Raw genomic sequence first — 21,345 nt, forward strand, 5'->3', positions numbered from 1 at the left:
GGTCTGAATCGACTAATGAAGATTTGTTAATCGTTACAATTGAATTTCGAACTCAAAATCTCATCTAAAACATAAGATTTTATAGTCAAATGTGTAATAAATCATATGTGAATCAAAATGCTTTTAGACATAAAATTAGTTTAAATTTATTTTATATGTCATAGATATGTTTCTTAGTAATTGATGAAAGAACATCAAGATATGGAGACAGGGGTAACTTTTTTTCCTCGTGAATTTATCTATATTTACAAATATATAATAAAGTCGAAAATTTGCACTAAAGAGAGTTTTGTAAATGATATATAATATAAAAATAAGAAAAAGAAAACATTTTTTTTAAAAAAAATACGTAGTCATATCATGAATTGATGCAAACCATGAAGGACATATTCACAAACACTCTGAAAATTAGAGAAATCTAATAAAATATTTATTATATATAATAAGATATATTATAAAATATAAACAATGCATAAAATATAGACGATGCATGAAACAATGAGAAACCATATGCAAGCTACTAGTATTCTTTGGCTTTTCGCCTTAGTTCATTCAGCTCCTTTTCAACTTCAGGATCTTGAAACTTAAATGCAGAGCTTGTGCTCACCGCCTTTCTCCCTTCCGGAAGCTCTCCCTTCTGCTCAAACACAAATGACAAAAAAAGTTCAATCATTCAAATATTTCTGATCAAAATACAAAAGCGACGATGGTGTCTCGGAGGTGAAAAGAGAATGTGATACATCACGAAATCAAATCTACGTGGTTCGGTCACGGACCAACCCTTACAGACATGACAGAGTGCCTAGAAGACAGACTCTATTAATATCTTTTAATTTATGATATAAACATCGCCAATTTATGTAGCTGAAAATATGTGGGATCAATATGGTAAATCTTTCAGAATACATATGTGTCATCATCATATCTTGAAAAGTTTATTAGATTTCTGACAAATAATTTATCACCAGAAGGAAAAAGAAACCGGGGTGAGAATTTGAGATACCTTTGTGCTTCCAGATAATTGTTTCTTCAAGGCAGCAAGATCATCATCAACCGAAGAAGTCTCTAACATGGCAAACTGCAAAATGATGATTTTAATCGATGAAATCCAAATTCTGCTGATAAAAAGTTAAACACAGTTCAGAACCACATAGATATCACATTTCTGGTTTGTATATAGCCTATAATCAGCGTCACGCGACTGGCCAAACCAAGCACAACGAGTACAGGACTACAGGGGAACGCGTTATCGTTTAACATGGAATGTTAGAGTACGACAAATTCACTATGATGCTAAGAGAATGAAGAAATGTTAACTTTGAGAGTTGAGCTATAGATAAATACAGAAGACAGCTACCTTTCCTTCAAGTTCGTCACTGGTAAGCTGGTTAAGCGCTTCCGACTTAGATTCCAATATCAAAACTGTTGAGAGGAAAAAAATATTCTTTTCAGGTACTAAATCTTTCAATTTTTATTTATCTGTATCAGCATACCATTGAAAAGCTACGATGAAGGAATTATATGCAAATTATAATTCCAGTAAATAAGATTCAACTAGAATTGATCCAATAAAATCTCCTGCGTTTCAGAGAAAAATAGTCAGCTGGGGAAATCGATAAGAACACCTGTCTCAAACCAGCTGAAGGACAACTTAGGTTGCATTTGGATGGAATTATTTGCAATTGATAAAAAGATTTTTAGGATGGATCTCAGCAAACTCCATTTTGTAGGAATTTGAAATCCATTATGTTAGCTTACGAGGAAATTAAAAATGTAAAGAGAGGGATTTCATGAGTGCTAAAATAAGTGAGATGGATTTAAATCTAGGATTTGAAATCCTAGAAACATCTTCATAAACCCCATTGAAGGACGTGTTTGTGGTAAATTATTGCACTTCTGAACCAACCAGAATTCTTTGTTTTCAATGAGTGAGTCAATTTTAAGAACCTAGCTTTTAATCCAAGAACGAACATTTGGAAAGAATAATAGAAGCCTAAATCTCTTGGAACAAAAGTATGAAGGTCACTATACCTTTTTCCTCCATCCTTTCGAAAGCTGACAAAGCACTGCTTGTATTTACATTCCCCAACATCTCACTCACTTTTGTTGCAGTCCTACAGAGAAGGTAGCCAGCTACAGTCAATCAGTGTAAATCGAAAAAAAAAATGAACAGGCAACAGCAACAAAGGGCAAGAACAAACTTGGCAGATTGAGCTCTTGCTTTAAGCGTATCTTTTTTAGACTTCGCTTCTTGTATTTTGCTTTCCAGTAGCTGGCAAACAAGAATTATATGTATCAAGACCTAAGCACGGGCACATTCATGGATGGAAAATAACATCTAATGTTTGGTTATCATGAATACAAGAAAACGGCTATACAAATTGTCACCAACTTAAATAAGGAACAACCATTTGTAAGATAAATATCCATTCAATCGACATCGTTGTAACACAATAATAGATATTGTCACCTACCCTTGTGTTGGAGACAAGGTTATCAACTACACTTTTCTGCTGATCTAGCTGAGCCTTCAATGCAGTTGCATTATCCTGCAAGATTGGTCACAACAAAGTGAGTCAAAAAAGAACTTACATATTATCGTTGCATAATATTAAGCTCTGATCCACTACAAAGACAATGTACATACTCGAACTAGAAAATAATGAAGAAATGTAACTTTCTGTGTTATGTTGTCAAACCTAACCCAGAGATCAGAGGGACTAAATGCTTAACGATATTGATCCTTCAAATGTATGATAATGGCATCTGCAGACGGACTAAGACCACAACTAGAATTTTATTTAAAGTAACACATCAGACAGAAATTCAAGCTGACATGATCTGAAGATACAATCTCACTTCTCACTAAAAACATAGAGTAAGATGAGTTAGATTTAAAAAGAAGAAGAAAAAGAAAATAATAAGCATGATATATACTATACGATTACCATAAACATATATAACAGATCCCCCACACATTATGTCCAACACTCAACTCCAGACGGACATTTAAAAGTTTATATTTATATAAGCTAAAATATCAGAACCCTCACCTCTACACCCACCCAACACATGCAATAAACCAAAATAGAAAAACAGGAGAACAAAAAAGGTCCTGTCTATTATCACACGGTCCGATTAGATGTCCCATCCAATCACACTATTAAAATTAAGACCAAGGGCGGCTAGGTTTTTAATCATAAATTTTCATATTTCAATTTGAAAGTATATTCTCCCCAATAAAAGTTCACCTCAGTCATGGTCATGTTTAATCCACGGCACCAATGTTATCTTTAAGGCAATATATAGATTTGCTTAACGTTACTTTTTTACCATTCTTTTGAGGTTATTTATGTGTTAACACAATTTTTCTTATCAGGGATGCAATTGAAACATATTCATCAGCTGTGTAAACTAAAAAGTGCAAAAAAGCAACTAAGAACACAAAGCACTTGGTCACGACTAATATGGTCTAAGTTCTATTGATTCTCTATTTTCACTAGAGCTAGATTAAATCTTATATCCATGGTAAAAAACTTAGCAAGAGAAGAAAGCAAACCATCTAGAATTAGTTAATGGGATCTTGAAATATAGCATGTACCTTGAATTCATTGAATAATAGTTGGTTTGCTTGAATCGTGAACTAAAAAAATAACCAGCTTTCGCAAATGAACTTAGATTGATCCTAGCAGTTTAGATGGCAGACGGTTCAATAAACTTAGAATACAATAACATAAATTGTTAAACATCTCAAAATAAGTTGCTTCCAGATTTTTAACAAACCAAGAAATTCTAAAACGTCAATTTTATGGAGAGATGGGTTGCCCTTACAGCATAAGATTTTCTCCGCTTAAGAGCTTCACGAGCAAGATCCTCATCACCCTTCCCAAGAGCAAGTTGCGCTCTGCGATACCTGTGTTCAGACCAACAATGAAGCAACTGCTTCAAGGAGATGCAAGAAGTAAAAATGAAAACTCCTTGACGTTTACCAATCTTCAGAAGCTTGTTGGGCAGCTTTATATTTGTTCTCCAACTGCTTTTGAGAAGCCAAAACCTACATTAAATACATGCACTGATAAGTTTGCGTTACTTGTTTCTCTTTCTTGTAAACTTTTAGATTCATTATGTAATCATAAAGAAATGCATGTCTAGAAATAATCAAAACAAAGAGGATAACCTATCCGGTCAGGACAAGGGGGCATCCTGGGGAGAGACTAAAATTACGTCCAAGAATTTTTGGTTGATAACCTTAGTTCCGTAATAACAAAACAAATGAAAGCTGGATCCTCGAGCAAAAGAATGTGTATTTATTTGATATTCTCCAACTCAAAAAAGTTACAAATGCTTTGACCCAAACACAAAAAAATGTCAGTAGACATGGATGTATTTTTTTATTTTTTTTATTTTATTTTTGCAATTGATGACCTAAGGATATATAGTGAGACTCAACATCAAAGAGCGGTTGATACTTTCTCAAAATCCTAGGTCTATTGTTAGATAAACAGCATTCCTAATTTCAAAATTAGAGAATTTTTGATAATCTAATGCAATGCTTTTGTTTAAACATAGAGGAATAGTATTAGAGATAGAGAAAGTGGAAATATTCTACACTGTCACACGGTCATGACTTTGAATCCAGATTAAATCAACAACTGAATTCTATAATTCTTCCTCTCCTTCAAATGTTCAGATTAAATCAGTAAATCTCCTGATCTTAGGATTCCAATTGTTCATAAAAAAGGTATTAGACCCTATGCCAAACATCCTGTTGAGAGCAATAATTGTCCTTGCTGGGTAGAGCAATCGAAACATAGTGCTTGAGTTGCTATACGGTTTAAAATATTTGAGTTGCACCATTACCACTAACTATAGCTTTCGGTAAAGTGACAAGCGCTCAATCCTACAATTGGTATCAGACCCAAAGTCCAGGTTTGATTTTCATTGATTGCAAAGAATGCAATTATTGGAAAAAAGATTGTTAGGTGCATTATTGTCCTTGATGGGTGGAGCAACTGAAACATGGTGCTTGAGCTGTTATATGGTTTAAAAGATTTGAGTTGCACCATTACCAATAGTTATAGCTTTTGTTAAAGCAACAAGCATTCGGTCCTACAAATCCCATGTCTAAATCTATCCCCTAATGAAAAGGTATCTTTCCTCACAACCGTCTGATGAAGAATTTCCTCATAATGTATAGGAAGCTCTTAAAATTCCAAAATGAAAGGAAGCAGCTCTCGAAAGATGAGAGCTCTTGGGAATAACAACACTTGGAGTGCATTGATGCTGCTAACCAGAAACAATGTAGGTTGTAAATGGATTCACCATAAAATCCAAAGATTGGTGGATCATTGTAAAGATACAAGGAGAGACTTGTGGTCAGAGATTTAATTCAAAACTATGGTGTTGATTACTTCAATTCGAAAACTAAATACAATGATACTAGAAGATACCAATGATTAGCATGTTGTATGTAAACTAATCTACTTATCTCATACACGTCCTGATTGTTGTTTGTTGATCGTGGTAACTCAATTTATACGTGTTTCTAATAAGCATATTTCCCTCAGTGTGTGAGAACACCTTTTGCGTAGTTTTCAGAGATCAGTTCTCTCACACACACACACACACACACCACCACCACCACTCAAATACAGTCTTGCACAAAGACAATAAACTTGTGTATGTAGTCTTTGACACACAGACGTTAAACAAGTGTTCACTGGAAGGTGATGCCTTCAGTCTAGACTAGGAGTTCAGTTAGGCAATGAGTAAGTCTTAAGCTGGATAGGTTATTACACTTGTTGTAATTAATCAAAATCTTCTAGTGGATCCTACCCGAGGTGGTAGAAGGGGTGACGTAAGAACAGTTGAAATCTCTGAACATCCATAAACATATCTTGTGTTATTTCTGTTTAACTGCTTGTTTTTGTTCTTAACTGATTTGATCAGTAGAACTGAATTGATATAAGCCAGAACTGATCCCATGTAATTTCAATTATCCAGTAGCACAAGAAATAAAATCGATTAGTTTTCTTAACGAATGATTATTTTGAGTGTTTCCGCTTGGTTTGTAACCAAACTCGATCTAATTCATCGGTGCTTATATTCTTAGAACTCGAGCTATTGCAGCTTTTGGAGAATATTGTGTTTGAAGCACCTCAGGTACCCAGCACACGATCCTTCAACAACAAACAGCAATAAATGTCACTCATAATCTAGTCCAACATGATTAAACAAAACACAGAGAGAGTAACATTTACTTTATAAAGGAGAAAATTGAAACTAGAACAGCATGCTTGCCATTCGTACTAACAGCACAACAAACAGCCGATATTTTGAGCAAAAGGGCTTGCAATACCTGAATTCAAACATTTAATTAGCAAGTTGGGCATTAGCAATATCTAAGAACCAACTTAAGGGGGTGTGTCAGAAAGTTATGGATTAGAAAAACATTTCTCAGTAATAAATTCCTAACTTTCAGTAATAAGAATAAATTACAAAATACTTTATTTTGTTTTTTCATTACCAGTTTTGTTCCTATTTTATAGGGACAGAATAGTTATTCCTCACCTATAAATATGTTATGTCTTGTAGATGAATGTATCAACAAAAAATGATAAGTTAACTTCTTTACCCAAAATAGTTCAATATTTACGCTTAATGATTGACTTGCAGTAATATGTCTAAATTTCAGCTTTGTATAAAAATTTAATATTTAGCAAAATCTCCAACACATTGTAGAAAAAGAAAGAGAACTAAAGGGTAATGTTCAGAAGCTATCAAAACGAATTACTTCTCCTTTGGGGAAAAACATTGAAAAATCAAACTGTAATTTTGAACTGCGACATACCTGTGCTGTAGCTTGACGCATCTTGATCAAATCATCATTCATTTCAAGTACAGTTTGATCCAATATTTTCTCCGGGTCCTCGAAGGTGCTTATGACAGCATTTGCGTATGACTATGATTAAAATAGACAAAATACAGTCAATAACATAATAGAAACATAAACGCAAAGGTTAAGTACTGATTAGATTCACAGGAATGCCAAACAACCTTGACAACTCTAGTAAACCGATCAAAAAGGTTCATTTGAGTACCAAGAGCACCCACTCTACAACTCCTACATCTAGATCTACTAGAACAACGTAGACGTATTCCAGAATATTTTGGAGTACCCACTGCACAAAAGAAAAGAAAAAAAGAATTAGCTCCATGATAGTTTAAAATTATATGTGTAACACGGCACCTTAAAACACAATTAGAGATCAAATACAAACATAATCATTGAAGCAATAGAGAATACTTATCATAATAACGTAAATTATACCTGCATAACAAAAGGAAGTTGTGCATAAGAACAACTCATAAACCCCAACACACACACACACACACACACACACAAAAACAACTCATCATGCCCCCGAGGTGGGAAAATAAAATGTGTCATATAGGTCTTGAAAACCAAGAAATAGAAGATGATCCAAAATCAGAGGGCCAGTAGAGGTTGTACATTCATGCAAAATTTTGGGATAAATATAAAGATTAAATACAGCAGATCATACACAGAAAATCTTCATGACCTCGATCTATGACAATGAAAAACACCAGTGGAGTCAAGCACAGTCCAATTGTTACATAAAAGAAATCATCCTAAATTATATATCAAAGTTGTCAATGAACTTTCAACAGCAAGTAGATCAGCCGATAACATTTTACTAGCTAAGCCAGGGCATCTGATTATCACCAATATTATTCAAAATTTTCAAATAATGTGAAGATGGTAACAGCTTTCATCGATAATAAAATCTTATAACAGCATATGATGAGCATGTAGTTTGATATATTAGGGATGCGTTTGGACGGGATGATTGAAATTTACATAATAATTTGATAGATGGATGAGAATTTGAGATATATAAAGGCTTAAAAAATGGCAGCGGAAGAATTTAATATTCGATGAATTATTTTCTATTATTTTAAAAAAAATCATTGAATTATAATTTTTCTTTTGGAAAAATCATTGAATTATAATTAGCATCAAACATAATGAATTTTGATCACGAATCTTAATTCTTCGATTTCAAATCTATCAATGCAAACAGACTCTAAAGGAACAAGAAAACACGACTTCTATTGTTATAAACCACAACACTCGTTCCATTTTGACTCCCAAGAGTTTCTGTAATACAGGATGAGAAAATTTATGATCTAGTTGGGAGAATGTGTGCGCGCCAGTAACTCAAACTGCAAATCATAGATTTGAAACTTCATTATAGCAGGGTGTGATTTGGCCCAATCCAACTAGGCAACTAGGGGATATTGCACATGCATAGATTTGAAACTTCATTACAGTAGGGGGTGATTTGGCCAATCCAACTAGGCAACTAGGGGATGAATATTGAATGAGTGCTGCTATGGATATTTCAAATTTCGCATAACATAGACCTTAGAAACTCAAACCAGAGTTAGACTGTAGCCTGCACATTTCTTTTGAACTTAATCCACATCCACTGTGGATACAGTCGAAAATCATAAACTAAAGACAACAAGATTCAGGAAACACAACCCAATTTATTTCTTGCAGAGCAGCACAAGAAGGTGAACGCGTGCAATATTCCTCAGAGGATAAGCAAATTTAGAACTCTCTCACCATTATTCAATCAGATGTACATTTACAACTAATATACCACATGGGAGACCCACAAACATTCAAGTCATAGACTCATAGCAGTCTATACAAACATCCAATCTTAACAAAAAAATCAATCCAAAACCCACAAACAATGATCATTTACAAAACAAACCTCCCAGTAAACGAAAAATCAAATTATTTTCCAAAAAAAAAGGCTAAAGCATATGATAGTTACAAAAGCAGTACTTCTTTATCAACTCTCCCCATATTCCATAATCCCATTAACAATATCGAAAGTCTCCACTAGTCAAAATCGCCAAAACTACAAATCAAACTACTCAAATTTCACAGTTAACTGCGAAAGAAAATAGCCATACAACCGAAATGCAGAAGAGTTACCTCCATGGCCAAAGAAAGCATGCCTGAAACTGAAAGATTGTAGCTTTACAGTAATCACACCTCTGTTGGAGGAGGTAGTATCAGTAGAAGGAGCCATGTTTATCCCTGTGATTGGCGCTCTTCCTGCCATTGCTCGGTGATTATTAGTTTGTTTCTTTGTTTGTGGTTCAATGGGAAGGAAGGAAAGTAGAGATGGATGAGATTTTTAATTTTAATTTGTATTTCTTCAATACTTTCTTTTTCTTTTTAAGAATATTTTTTTCTTTCCTCGTTTGTTTTTGTGGTTTATTAAAATATTGGGCCTATCACAAATTTCATCCGATGATTATTGGGCTGATCCATATTTAATTAATGGTATGTGGATCATTCCAAAAAATATTCCAATATGTGGAAATTAGTTTTTTCGTGAATTATATTTCTATGTATGATATGAAGTAATTTCCTCGAAAAAATTTACAAATTATGTTAAAATTATTATATGAAATAATTTTTAAATAAAAAATATTAATATTATATTTAAATTTAAAACCTAAAAGTTGATTTTGTGTACGATTTTTTTAATAAATAACAAGAATAAACATATGGGTAGGACAACCTTTTGTTATTTTCAAATTTTGCGGTTATTTGCAATTTTTTCTTTGATTTGATTAGGTCCAATACGGACATACTCTTAATATGTCATGATACCAAGGCAGTTACTCTGCATCCCTAATACATTAGATAGAGTACATAATTCGTCGACCAATTTCGATATTAAAAACAAATGTTTAACTAAACATTGTTTTTTTTGGGTAAATTGAGAAATAGGAGCAATCCAGCTGTATCACGTCTTATCTCATGAACTAAACTGTGGTTTCACGTGTCATTATATTTCAGCCCCAAGCCAACCTCAATTAATGACAGATTGCATGTAACAGGATTAAAATAATTGACACGATTCTTTCTTCCTACCTCAGAATCCCAACCAGCTAATGACACAACACAATTTGTAGAATGAGGGAGAGCTACGAAGCCCTGATAATTAAGGGCACGAACTTTGACATCCCAGAAACGCAAGTGTAAGAAACATGAACTGTCCATGCTTATAGAAAAATGATGATGCTAGCTTGCAGTTCAACAATATAATCCACCTTTTCACATTGCATAAAAACTTGGACACAAGGACACACACCTATGCACAAGAAAGTAAGAAAAAGGAAAGGGCCACGCAAACATTTATCTTTGCTACTATACAACTCAAGACATCAAAACCACACAAACCATGTCATCAGCATCTACTCCATGTCCTTCAAATCTCAATGATGCAACTGTGAATCACCACAACTCTTCAAGCGTAGCATAAAGCTCAAGTTAAAGTTCAACTTGGATCGAAAGTGTTTGCCTTAGGAATCAGCTATCCGCTCTTCACCTGCAAAAGGTTTTCTCCACAAATTTCCAGATTCATGCTGCAATAAGAAAGTGATTACTTTATAAATACAATAATATAGCTTACACACCTCATCCAATGGTAATCAAAATGAAGATATTTATATGGAAATTCACTAGCTGGCTGACACCTCTACCAAATAAATCTCAAGCCTCTTAAAGAAATTCCTTTTCATGGGTTTGGGGGCTGGTATATTTACTCGACTTTTATAAAGGATTTGTGTATTATAGAGATTGTGTACCTATTTCAAGAAACATGCATCTTATCGAAAAATCCAAACGTACTGCGTCAACCAGCACAACAGCAACCCTTTCTTGGTAAATGTCACAAATGGTCAGCAAAATTTCGTTATTCTAGATACAACGAAATGGGATTCTTTGGTGATAAGACTATTACGCTTAAAAATTGATGATGCGCCTGAAATATCATTCCTCAATCTACGAAATCCTCAGCAAAAATGAAAACTTGAGAGCAACTTTCAGGGGTCGAGCAATTCATTAACTACCACAAAACATTGAATTTTCTTTTTTCAATGACCACATTAATTGCAAATGCTAATTGATAAATTAATCGCTCACAATTAAACAATTAAATTGAATGGCACGATTTGCATAAAACCTGAAAATCCTAATCCAGAAAGTTAAAAATATGAAAGAATAATTTGCTAATGGTGAGAATATCTGATCTACAGAGATACAAACCTCAGCAATCCTCCCATGATCATTAAATAAAAAGACCTCATTTCCTCGTCCTTCCCCCTCCTCAACAGCATCACAATCCTTAGGCTCCTCAAAAAACGACAGCGAAAACTGCTTAAATACCACCCCAACGTCAAAGTAAATCAACCCAGAGCTCGGAACATCCACCTGGATTCCCTTCACAGGCAACCACAAAAACAGCTCCTGAGCTGCAACCCCAGACAAATTAGCAATCTTCCCGTAATTGACGAAGCCGCTAATGTTGAACATGTACCTGACACGCGTCTCGAATTTGGCGTCACAGGGGGACGGAGGCAGCAAATGTAGCTCGAACCGGCCGGAAGCGGGGTCAAGAGAGAAATCGGAGATGCCCTTCGGGAAGATGCCCATCGGCAGGCCGTTCGACTTAAGAACGTCGTAAAAAGACCTCGCCGTCGAGGAGTGGGGATCGCTGGGAGAGAGCTTTTCGCCAGCCATTACTACGGTCAACGCTAAGATCATCGACGATACGATGAATAACGGGTGATTGAGCGTAGACATTTTTGAATTGTTCGTGGAAAAGGGGGGAATTTAGGGACTTTTGGGAAAAGGATTCGATTTCAGGTTAGGGTTTAGACTCCACAAATGCCGAGAAAAATTCGGGATTCCCACTTTCATGAAACATGTTTCGGGAATTTTAAAACGGCTGGAGGAAAATATTGGTTATAATATTTTGTATAAAAAGAAAGAAAATCAGAGTAAATTATTGAAGATGAGAAATCATTACGGAAAATAAAAAATACAGATATTTTTTAGCATTAATATTTTAGTTAAAATTTTATTAGATTGAGGAATCGAATTCATTTTCGATAATCCAAAACTAGCCATTAAAAAAACAATTGATATATTCATCAACCATTTTCTGAAAAAATTAAGTCTTTTTTTTTTCGTTTCATCTCCATATACTATCTAGTAAATAATAATGTTTTCAACTTCTACCAAATTGGTAGAGTAAGTATTTTGTCAATAGTCAAGAATTTGATTCCCCATACTAACACATTCTCGGACGAGCTTATTGCAAAAAATTTGCTCAATGTGGTTTACTTGATTAGCGTAATTTGCAGGTTATTGTATTAACCCTAAGAGTAGCAGTTGCATGTTTCCATGGAATAAAAAAATTGTTTATTATCAAATTATAAAAATTTTGTACCTCTTATACTATATTTTCTATCATCTTACATGCTCCTCCATTTAGTAATAGTATGTCGTAATTCTTTACATATTACATTTCATTAGTATCTTAATTTTTCGAATTATTTTCAAATTCCCAATATATTTTTCTTATTTAATAGACAATATGATATAGAGATTGATATTTAAAAATACTAATGTATCTATAATTACATAATCAGTTTAAACACATGTACAACATGTCTATAATACTATCATTTAGCGAATGAATTTTTTTCGGGCTTAGAATTATTTAAGAGACATTTCAGTCTTTTTCTGATCAATTAAAACAAGATTTTCTAATTTTTAATTCTAAATTAAACCGTGTTAAATAAAAATTCAATTCACTTTTTGATATAATTGCTTATACTTAGTGTGCGGCTCATTGGTTGGACTAGGATTTAAAAAAAAAAAAAAAAGTCCCATAAATTAGATATTAAGTTAGTAAGAGTATATTAATAAAAAAAATTAAGTAAAAATGTAACTAAAATTCATATAAATAAATTTTAAATGAAATAAAATAAAATTTTGTTTTAAAAATTTATTTTTTCAATTATTTTCTTAATCTGCGTTAGATAACAGTCCTATATATTTGGAACATAAAAAAATACTCTCTGTCTCACTCATTTAGACTTGCATATATTTTCACACATTTTAAAATAGTGTTCGGAAAAATAAATTTTGGAGCGCACTTATTCATTTTCCTAAATAAAGATTTTAATATAATAAAATAATTATACATATGATTAATGATATTAATGCAATAAGAGTAAATTGATACAAGAATAAAATAGGTAACATTAAATATAGAAACTAGCCAAATGAAAAATAAAATATAACCTAAATAAGTAGGACGAAATGAGTATAACTAGACGGATGAGTATTATATTATCCCGTGTCTTGTTCCCCTAGATTGCAAAACTCAACCCCACCCACAGTGTGCCAGTTCCATATACCGATGAAGCCATTTTCCAAACATGAAATTTCCCAGTTAAGAATAAATTGCAATAATCTAGTAAACATAAAGCAACTCAATCCGACAATACGCACGAAACCAATCTCAGTCGTTAGTTGTACAGCTCAAACAGGTAAAACAAAGCACTATCTTCGCATAATAACCATCTTGTCCAATAATCTAAAACTTAAATTTCACATCCCTTCCATACAAGAAATCGGGCTTCGCTTGTCCGCCTAGTATCTAGTATCGGTCGTGACGCCTGCAAAGCAACAAAAAATGGCACATTCAGACAAAAAATTCATTGATTACAAAAGGAAGAAGATCAACCGGATATATATATAGCTAGGTTGAATCAAGGGATGTGAAACAAAGTGAAGGTACAGCAAGAATTTACCTTTCTTGGACGAAATAATGCAAGTCACATGAGGGAAATAAATCACAACAGAGGAACCAAAAATTTTTGGGAGGTTTTTGTACAAGCTACTCTATCTTTGATTTAAACGTAAAAAAAAAAAAAAATCTATGATGGCCAGCCCAAATCAGTGCACTCGAGACCTGAAGTTGATTTCTGTCTGCCATTTCCTCGAGAATGCAAATTATTTATAGGTTGATATTTTTCACAAGAATGGCTCTTTTAGAAGCTAACTTGTTATACTAAAATAAGCCGAGATGAAACTGACTTCGAAAATAAAAAATTAATTAGGGAGCAAGCACCATATATATTTAATTTGGCAACAAATTTACCGTCCAAAAATCAACGATCCACAAGAAAATTGACTTCGATGCCTCCAAGCTATAATAACATGAGTAAACATACGCTTCATTGATGTAAACCTCCGATTCATAAAGAAACAAGATAAGTTACATCCAGACAGTTCATAAGCATAGTGGGAATAAACAATGTAATGACAGGCTAATCCCCAGACAAGGCATATTTGCAAACAGAAGCAACAAGCAAAGACAAGGCACGTGTAGAGAACCTGTTGCGATCATAATCCCTTGATCGTTCTCTTGATCGAGAACGAGACCTTCGGCGACCCCTGGAATCATAGCTGCGAGAAACATTTCTATCTCTTTCACGCTCACGCTCACGATCTTGGTGCCTATCACGATCTCTGCGCTCATAATCCCTTCCATGGTCACGGCTATCAACTCTATCGCGATCCCTGCTAGATTCCCTTTCACGATCCCTGCTTCTCTGATCTCTGGATCTGAATCAATATAAGAAAAATATTACTCAACCCGTGAGCGAAGAAACAGTGTGATTTTGTATTGAAACACCAGAGATCATATTGAAATCAACCTTCTCTCTTCTTCATAGGCTTTTTGTTTCTTGTCTCTCTCTTCCTGAATTGAGCACAAAGAAACACATTTCATAGAATTTAAATTCCACACACGTGATACTAGACATGGCATCTAAACAAATCAATGCACATAAAACATGTCATTCCTTCATCAATTTTAAAAATTCAAACAAATAATTATACTGAACTCATTCAACCTCTGCTTCTCATAATCAAGACGAGCCAAATTATCAGATAAAACAAGTATTTCTACACCCAACTGCAAAAGAATATGTTCCTATTACTCAATAAAAACACAAATTAACTCATCACACATATTTTTCTTTTGCAAAACAGTTTGGAATTGTAGACCAAAATAGCAAAAATTTATGGTCATGAGTCATGACTCACGAAAGATAATAAGGAATAATACTAACTCCCAATCAAAAGATAAAGTTCGCTGGTGACTGATGCATACACACCAAAAGGGACATTAGAATGATTTGATTAATATGTACCTACGATTCACCACATGATCAAAACTGATACCATATGCAGCAACACTGCCGTAGTGTGTATGACATGATGGTACTTGGTATGAGTATCAGAAATTGAAATATGCAGATGATGGTATCAGAAAATTGGGACACTTTTCCATAATCTCAGTCCTAAAATAGTTACTTCCACCTTCCTCAACAAAATCCAATTTCCATCATTATTTCATGGATTTTGTCTCAAGTAGAACTTGCTCTTCAGCAGGTCTTCATGTAAACTTAACAAACAATTAACAAGTTCACAAGTAGCGCATGGCTGAAGAAGAAAATTAAACCAAGACCAGGCATACTCAATCAATGACAAATTCCTTGCTATTTCCAGCATGCATATCATTCATCAATACTTTCTTCACCACTCTCTTTTACTTTAAGATTCAACAAGAGGAGAAATTTAATATTTTCATTGTTCTATAGGCATTGTCAGTAATTAATGGTTTTGGTTTTAGATATTAATAAATTAACGGACAATCAAGTTTCAATGAAAGCTGTTTATATTCAAAGATAAAATCTAATCTAAACACAGATGCCGCAATAAATAATGAAGGATAGAATACAAAATTTTGATTCATTGTAATGATCTACGGAGGATGGAGCAAAAATAATTAGCCAATGTGACAATATACCAAACAAATAGAATCCATCTTTCAGGGCCGCAGGCTTGACCACTAAGTCTACTCATTGGACCAAGTGGATGTGCCATGGTGGTCTAGTGTAGGCTCCACAAGTGTCAGTGGTAAGGGGTAATGATGAAGTGAAACACTGAGATGAAATGAAAGTGATGAACCTGATTTGATTTCTATCATGCAATTAGCAAGGACAATTGTGATTCTAATGATACTACATCATGTCTTGAGCTTGTTCAGAATATTGTTCAGCAGCTGACTAGAACATGCAAAATGACATTTAAAAAGCGAAAACTGCCTGAATTTATCATTTAAATAATCATGGCGTCATTTAAGCAAAAACTCACAAAAGCCTTGCACTGAGATTTTCTATAGAAAGAGTTGAAAGATCCTATCAGCAACTGAAGCAAAATGTTCAGAATAACATCTTAAGGAAAGCAGCAGGGAGTATCTTTTTATAGAATTAATAAGATTGCTAAAAGCACAAGCATAGAGAACATAACTTCTATATTTGACAAGCAAAAAAACACATTATATACTGCTAAAAAGAGTATAGTAAAACTGATTTTTTACTTTAAGATGTCATGTTTGATTATCACACAACACATTTATTCAAGTAAAAAAAAGTAAGTGGATTTAAGTTGATAGTAACTTGGGAAGTAACACCTGGAGTTCAGCCAATTTTTCCCGAATTTGCATGTAACCTAAGTGAAGCTTTCCGCCAAAATGATCTGCTAAACGACGATCACTGAAAGACACAGAAGATCCACCATTTGTTGTCACAAGATTAAGCAACAATGTCATGGAGATGCAAACAGAAGCCAGTCAATCTTTATCTACAATAGCATGATCAACAAACATGAAACAGAAAATAACGCACATTCTGTAGCTGCAAAAGTTTATCCGCGTAAAACTGGGCCCATAAGCCTGCTGGTGACAAGGAGTTATAATTTCCAGGTCAAACACTGAAGCACCCAAAAGCCTTATAACTACTTATTCCTCCTAAAAGCTACAAATCGCATTCTACAGCAAAGAAGTTCGAGAAAAAATATACCTGTCATAAACACTCAAGAATGCTCCACAAATGTCACAGACACGAAGCTTCTGATCAGTCTGTAAAACAAGAACAATGCATAAGAATCATAGATTTTTTTACATAAAAATTGTTTTTTTATTTTCAAAATCGAAACAGCAGCCCTAACAGGAAAATATGCAAAAAAAAATTGAAATGCTTTGTTAGAAAGTGAATACACAATAGCAAAATTTTGTAGTTTTGAACAAAAAAACAAGTTCGTAATTATGGAAAAGAATCTTTTGTCCAGAATTTTCCATCAATTTTCCCCTAAGTTTTAACAACTAACATCTGGTTCATATAATTCACCCAGAAGCAAAGAAGAATTAAGGCGACGTCAACAGATTAAGGAAACAAAATATTCAGAACATGGATACGAGTATACGACTAACTTACAATTCGCACATCGGCAGCTGTGTACTTTGAAGGATCTGCCACAGGTTCCTGACGTGCTGGAAGCTGGTTAAACAACAAAAAAGTAATCAAATTCGAGCACACACATCAAAATAGTAAAATTTATCAGGTGAAATGGAAATGAAAATAGTAAGTGGCAAACATAACAGCGAGTAAAAGCATAATAGAGTGATAAAAAAAGTGATAACATAAACATATCTTCGTATGTGAGCTACAGACCACACAAAATTCAAATATTCAATGAAGTACGAGTAAACCTTTTTAAGTGCTTCAGCCTCTTCCAAAGCTTTCTGCGCTTCATCTACCATTCCTTGTTCACCTGAACAATGCACAAACAAATTGGTATTCAATACAGTCTCTAATGCATGCAGCTCATAGCGAAAGGTTGAAAAATATATTTTAAAAAAAGGAAAAAACAAGAGAGAGGGCATTTCTCAGCATGACTATCATTTCGCATAATTCATTATAAATTGGATAACTTAAAGGATCCTTCGAGCAGGTCCATTAAAGAAAAAACTAAAGCATAGTTTTTTTTGTCCCCACAAAAACAAGTTCCACTAGCATTGGAAAAAATGGAGATCAAGAGTAGATGCCAAGGAAATCTGCCATATCTTCATTCTAAATGAGAAAAAAGGCTTCTGATCCTTGAAGTATAGTTAACCATAAGAAAATTGAATTCAGAAATCCTGGAAATATAAACCATCAAGTATATGTCATCGATTTTTACAGCTTGTCCATTCTCTGAAGTCAACCTTCATAGTATTTATGTTTTGATTGACAGAAAGATCTTACCAAGATCTTCAGCTTTCTTTAACTTCTCGTTGATCATTTCTTGAATGCGAGGATCTGAGACAGCTGCAGGCAAGGAAGACGCAGTGTTCGTGGGGGGTTGGGGAAGGGATGCACGATCTTTGTTGAAAGCATCCAAAAGAAGCATCGACTGTCATCGTAGAATATTAATACTTTACCCACCCCATGTTCACCATCACTAGTTAAAATAAAAAATGGATTATATTAAAATCATACAAACCTGGTTGTCCGCTCTTTTAATTCTTAATTCTTCAACCTCTTCTAGAGCTCGAATCTTCATGTCTGTCTTGCCTTCAAGATCTATAAAATCAGATCAATACCATGAGATGAATATCAGAAGGACAACCAACTTAATGAGAGAAAAAATGGGAGCTCCCTTGTGCTTCACATATTCTTCATTGGATTCTAGGTAATTTTTTGAGTCACTTATACATATGATCAAGTTAGAAAGGAATATTTTAGGTCAGGAGAGGAAAACCATAATGGGATTATTCACAAACTGATGATTCTCTTGTGTTTCATTTCTATCAACCTATCAAATCTTCAATGCTCATTTTGACACAATCAAGGAAAAAAATTATTAGACATTCAGCTAAATAACTATACGTCTACCCCATGGTTACAATCACAAGTAATATAAGATTACATTACGAGTCGTAAATGGAATATTCAATACTTGAAGTAGTACATGCATAGCTGCTGTTGTCACCATTACACGGCACTAAAATTTGTCATTTCATTTCATCAGACATAATATAAAGGTATCAGAACAATATGCAGCCCACAGAAGGTTCTTCTTGTCTTGGTTTTCAAATCTTACAACAAACTAGTTGGTAAAACTACACCGCATTTTCAGTACTCAAAAATAAAAACATCGTATAATCAACTCTAAAAGTCCTGAATATATTTTCATAGCATGTTCTTCATATTTGTAAGTTGGCCATATCAAAAGAATTCAAATCCAAGTTTAATAGTGAATATAAAATGCATGTTTAACATGTTGACTTGAGACTGAACAAAACCATGCAGAAAATCAGTTGCTACAAGACAGAACCTTGCAGAAAGAGACTAAAATACACTAAAAAAAATATTATGAAATCATAGTCTGATCTATTTCCCAAGAATAAGAACATCCATCCATCTCTCAACCCTGATAAATAAATGTTGAAAGTTTCTACGGTCAAATTAGTGAAACCACTAGGAAGCATTTAACAGAGAATCAGAAAGATATTGCACTACCCAAGCAGCACAAATTTTTGGCACCAATCTAAAGTTTCCTAGATGTTCTGGTTCAAATTATCAAATATTCTTTCAAATATTGTTACAAACTAAGACTTTTAGTTTTCACGAAGAAACAATACAAATATATATTTCGCATGGACATAAGAAAGTAGCTTCCATCAGTTTCAATTAAAAAGGTAAGATGAACACACTAAATTCTAAAGGGAGAGACATAAAATCTTGTTTCACAAGGCCAAGGGGGAGCAAGAAACAAATACAGCTCAATATTCATCAAGAACACATAAACACTACTAATACCTCAGAGCCTTGATTCAAATTCAAAATAATGAAAAATATGAAAGTCACCGAAATGCAAAAGATTTCATACATCATACTGAGTTACTGGAAAATCCTTCAAGATCTTCCTCCGGCTTAAATGCAAATCACGAGATGAAGATTGGGAATCAATGTCCCCACTAAGATCCACAAATGAAAGTGAATACCAATTACGAACACAATTAGACTTACCAAATTGATCAGCCTCCTTTAGTTTCGCTTTGATTTGCTTAGACAACTCAATATTCTCTGGTGTCTGAGATGACAAAAGATTAAATAATTACAAGGTTCAAGAGGAATGGGTCAGACATAGAAAAACATTGCCAAAAGATATATACCTGGGTGACTTCGGTTACAGAGATTGCAATAGCTGCTTTAGCATCCTCTTCATCAAGTCTCCTCAAAGCCCTGGAGATTTTACGATCGCACTCAACAATAAGCCTGTCTATAGTATCCTCCAAGTCCTTGTCATAATTGTCAAGACCTTTTGCTTTCGCTTCCTCGTATCTGTGTAGAAGTCAAAGTAACAAAAGGACATCCAAACTAGAGGTAGGACGATGTGGTAACAGCATTCTAACTGGTGCACCATAGATTACAAAAGTACAAAAAAAGGATACTCTTTTCTCAGCGGTAAAGAATGTATCTTGGGGCATGGTCCTTTGTCCATTTTCTGCATCGAATTCAAATAATTAAACAAAAAATGCACGCTTGAATTTTCAGAAACCGCAGGAAGTTCAAACTTTAGAAAAGTCATTTAGTTAATTTTCTTCAAATCTTCGAAAGTTATTCAGGCGCAGAACTACAAATATATAGCCGCGATAAAAAAAAATACAAATAAAAGACAGTAGCAGCAATGCGTAAAAACTAACTTCGAGACTTTCAGAAGCAAAATCAGGTCACAGCACATTTAATTTTCTTCAAATCTTCGAAAGTTATTCAGGCGCAGAACTACAAATATATAGCCGGGATAAAAAAAATACAAATAAAAGGCAGTAGCAGCAATGCGTAAAAACTACCTTCGAGACTTTCAGAAGCAAAATCAGGTCACAGCACATTATTCATAATACGAAAAGGAAAAAAAAAAAGCAATAGCAAAATTACCGTAAGCTGGAAAAGCTCGTGAGGGCAGATTCCGGCGAGGAAGAGCCGGCAGACATCTCGATCGTAGTATTTTCGCGTCACCTCTTTCGAGTCGCCATTCCGATTCGCTCCCATCAGCACGTCCAGCTGTTTCCTCAGCGCATCCATGGCTTCTTCTTCGACCTAGTTTCACTCTCCCAGAACTACCTCAACAGAGGTGGACCGTGGATTAGCTGTTAGGGTTTGGTTTGGTTTGGTTTCTTAAAATAAATTAATTGATTATTATTTGGCTGCCTGATGTTTGAGGAATTACATCTTAGCCCCTAAACTTTTGTGCTATGGTACTAATTGGCACTATAAAATGATAGTATTCATTTCCCATCCCTTTATTTTCTGTGTTTGTTATTTAATCTTACACTCCAAAAAGTTTACAAAGCTTTTTCTATCAAAACTTTTGAATTCGAGTTCAAATTTACATTCTAACTCTTCCTTAGATCATATTTTAAAGTTGTGCCAAACCAACTCGAATGATATTTCTATACTAAAACGTACTCAAAATTACTTTCGATAAAACTTGTTCCAAATGTATTTACTAACATTTTATCGATAGCAATCAACTCATGCGAT

General features: G+C 34.1%; 3 protein-coding genes across 5 annotated transcripts; all 3 read right to left on the reverse strand.

The window, feature by feature from the left end:
* Positions 1-408: 408 nt before the first annotated feature.
* On the reverse strand, positions 409-9,252 carry LOC142536910 (membrane-associated protein VIPP1, chloroplastic-like). The gene is made up of 11 exons (XM_075642324.1): positions 9,035-9,252; positions 7,057-7,181; positions 6,851-6,961; positions 3,990-4,054; positions 3,832-3,913; positions 2,475-2,549; positions 2,202-2,272; positions 2,032-2,114; positions 1,358-1,422; positions 1,004-1,078; positions 409-637 (listed from the first exon to the last, which is right to left on the reverse strand). The coding sequence occupies exons 1-11, from the start codon at positions 9,162-9,164 to the stop codon at positions 521-523; spliced, it is 999 nt and encodes a 332-aa protein (XP_075498439.1). The 5' UTR covers positions 9,165-9,252; the 3' UTR covers positions 409-520.
* Positions 9,253-10,093: 841 nt separating this feature from the next.
* LOC142536917 (uncharacterized) lies at positions 10,094-11,837 on the reverse strand. The gene is made up of 2 exons (XM_075642337.1): positions 11,162-11,837; positions 10,094-10,479 (listed from the first exon to the last, which is right to left on the reverse strand). Exons 1-2 carry the CDS (start codon positions 11,696-11,698, stop codon positions 10,417-10,419), a joined length of 600 nt encoding a protein of 199 aa, XP_075498452.1. The 5' UTR covers positions 11,699-11,837; the 3' UTR covers positions 10,094-10,416.
* Positions 11,838-13,358: 1,521 nt separating this feature from the next.
* On the reverse strand, positions 13,359-20,970 carry LOC142536922 (U1 snRNP-associated protein usp106). Of its 3 annotated transcripts, XM_075642351.1 has the most exons (13): positions 20,740-20,970; positions 20,256-20,308; positions 19,977-20,145; positions 19,831-19,894; positions 18,302-18,381; positions 18,064-18,211; positions 17,529-17,590; positions 17,254-17,316; positions 16,840-16,898; positions 16,452-16,533; positions 14,629-14,672; positions 14,306-14,536; positions 13,359-13,584 (listed from the first exon to the last, which is right to left on the reverse strand). In XM_075642351.1, the coding sequence occupies exons 1-13, from the start codon at positions 20,884-20,886 to the stop codon at positions 13,566-13,568; spliced, it is 1,221 nt and encodes a 406-aa protein (XP_075498466.1). In that variant the 5' UTR covers positions 20,887-20,970; the 3' UTR covers positions 13,359-13,565. The 3 variants fall into 3 exon arrangements, 1 of the variants encoding a protein (XP_075498466.1); XR_012818482.1 differs by lacking the exons at positions 13,359-13,584; positions 14,306-14,536 and adding an exon at positions 16,666-16,712 and having other exon boundaries at positions 14,623-14,672; XR_012818480.1 differs by lacking the exons at positions 13,359-13,584; positions 14,306-14,536 and adding an exon at positions 16,666-16,715 and having other exon boundaries at positions 14,623-14,672.
* Positions 20,971-21,345: the final 375 nt, after the last annotated feature.

The sequence above is a fragment of the Primulina tabacum genome, chromosome 1 (genome assembly GCF_025594145.1).
Source record: "Primulina tabacum isolate GXHZ01 chromosome 1, ASM2559414v2, whole genome shotgun sequence".
Lineage (NCBI taxonomy): Eukaryota > Viridiplantae > Streptophyta > Magnoliopsida > Lamiales > Gesneriaceae > Primulina > Primulina tabacum.

Coding starts and splice junctions, on each gene's coding strand:
- LOC142536917 (XM_075642337.1), bottom strand. CDS start 11,698: ATGTCTACGCTCAATCACCCGTTATTCATCGTATCGTCGATGATCTTA. Junction 10,480..11,161: donor ATCATGGGAGGATTGCTGAG/GTTTGTATCTCT, acceptor TTCTTATTGCAG/CATGAATCTGGAAATTTGTG.
- LOC142536910 (XM_075642324.1), bottom strand. CDS start 9,164: ATGGCAGGAAGAGCGCCAATCACAGGGATAAACATGGCTCCTTCTACT. Junction 2,115..2,201: donor GCAAGAGCTCAATCTGCCAA/GTTTGTTCTTGC, acceptor CCTTCTCTGTAG/GACTGCAACAAAAGTGAGTG. Junction 1,079..1,357: donor GTGACGAACTTGAAGGAAAG/GTAGCTGTCTTC, acceptor ATCATTTTGCAG/TTTGCCATGTTAGAGACTTC.
- LOC142536922 (XM_075642351.1), bottom strand. CDS start 20,886: ATGGATGCGCTGAGGAAACAGCTGGACGTGCTGATGGGAGCGAATCGG. Junction 19,895..19,976: donor CTGTAACCGAAGTCACCCAG/GTATATATCTTT, acceptor TTGTCATCTCAG/ACACCAGAGAATATTGAGTT. Junction 16,899..17,253: donor CAGCTGCCGATGTGCGAATT/GTAAGTTAGTCG, acceptor CTTGTTTTACAG/ACTGATCAGAAGCTTCGTGT.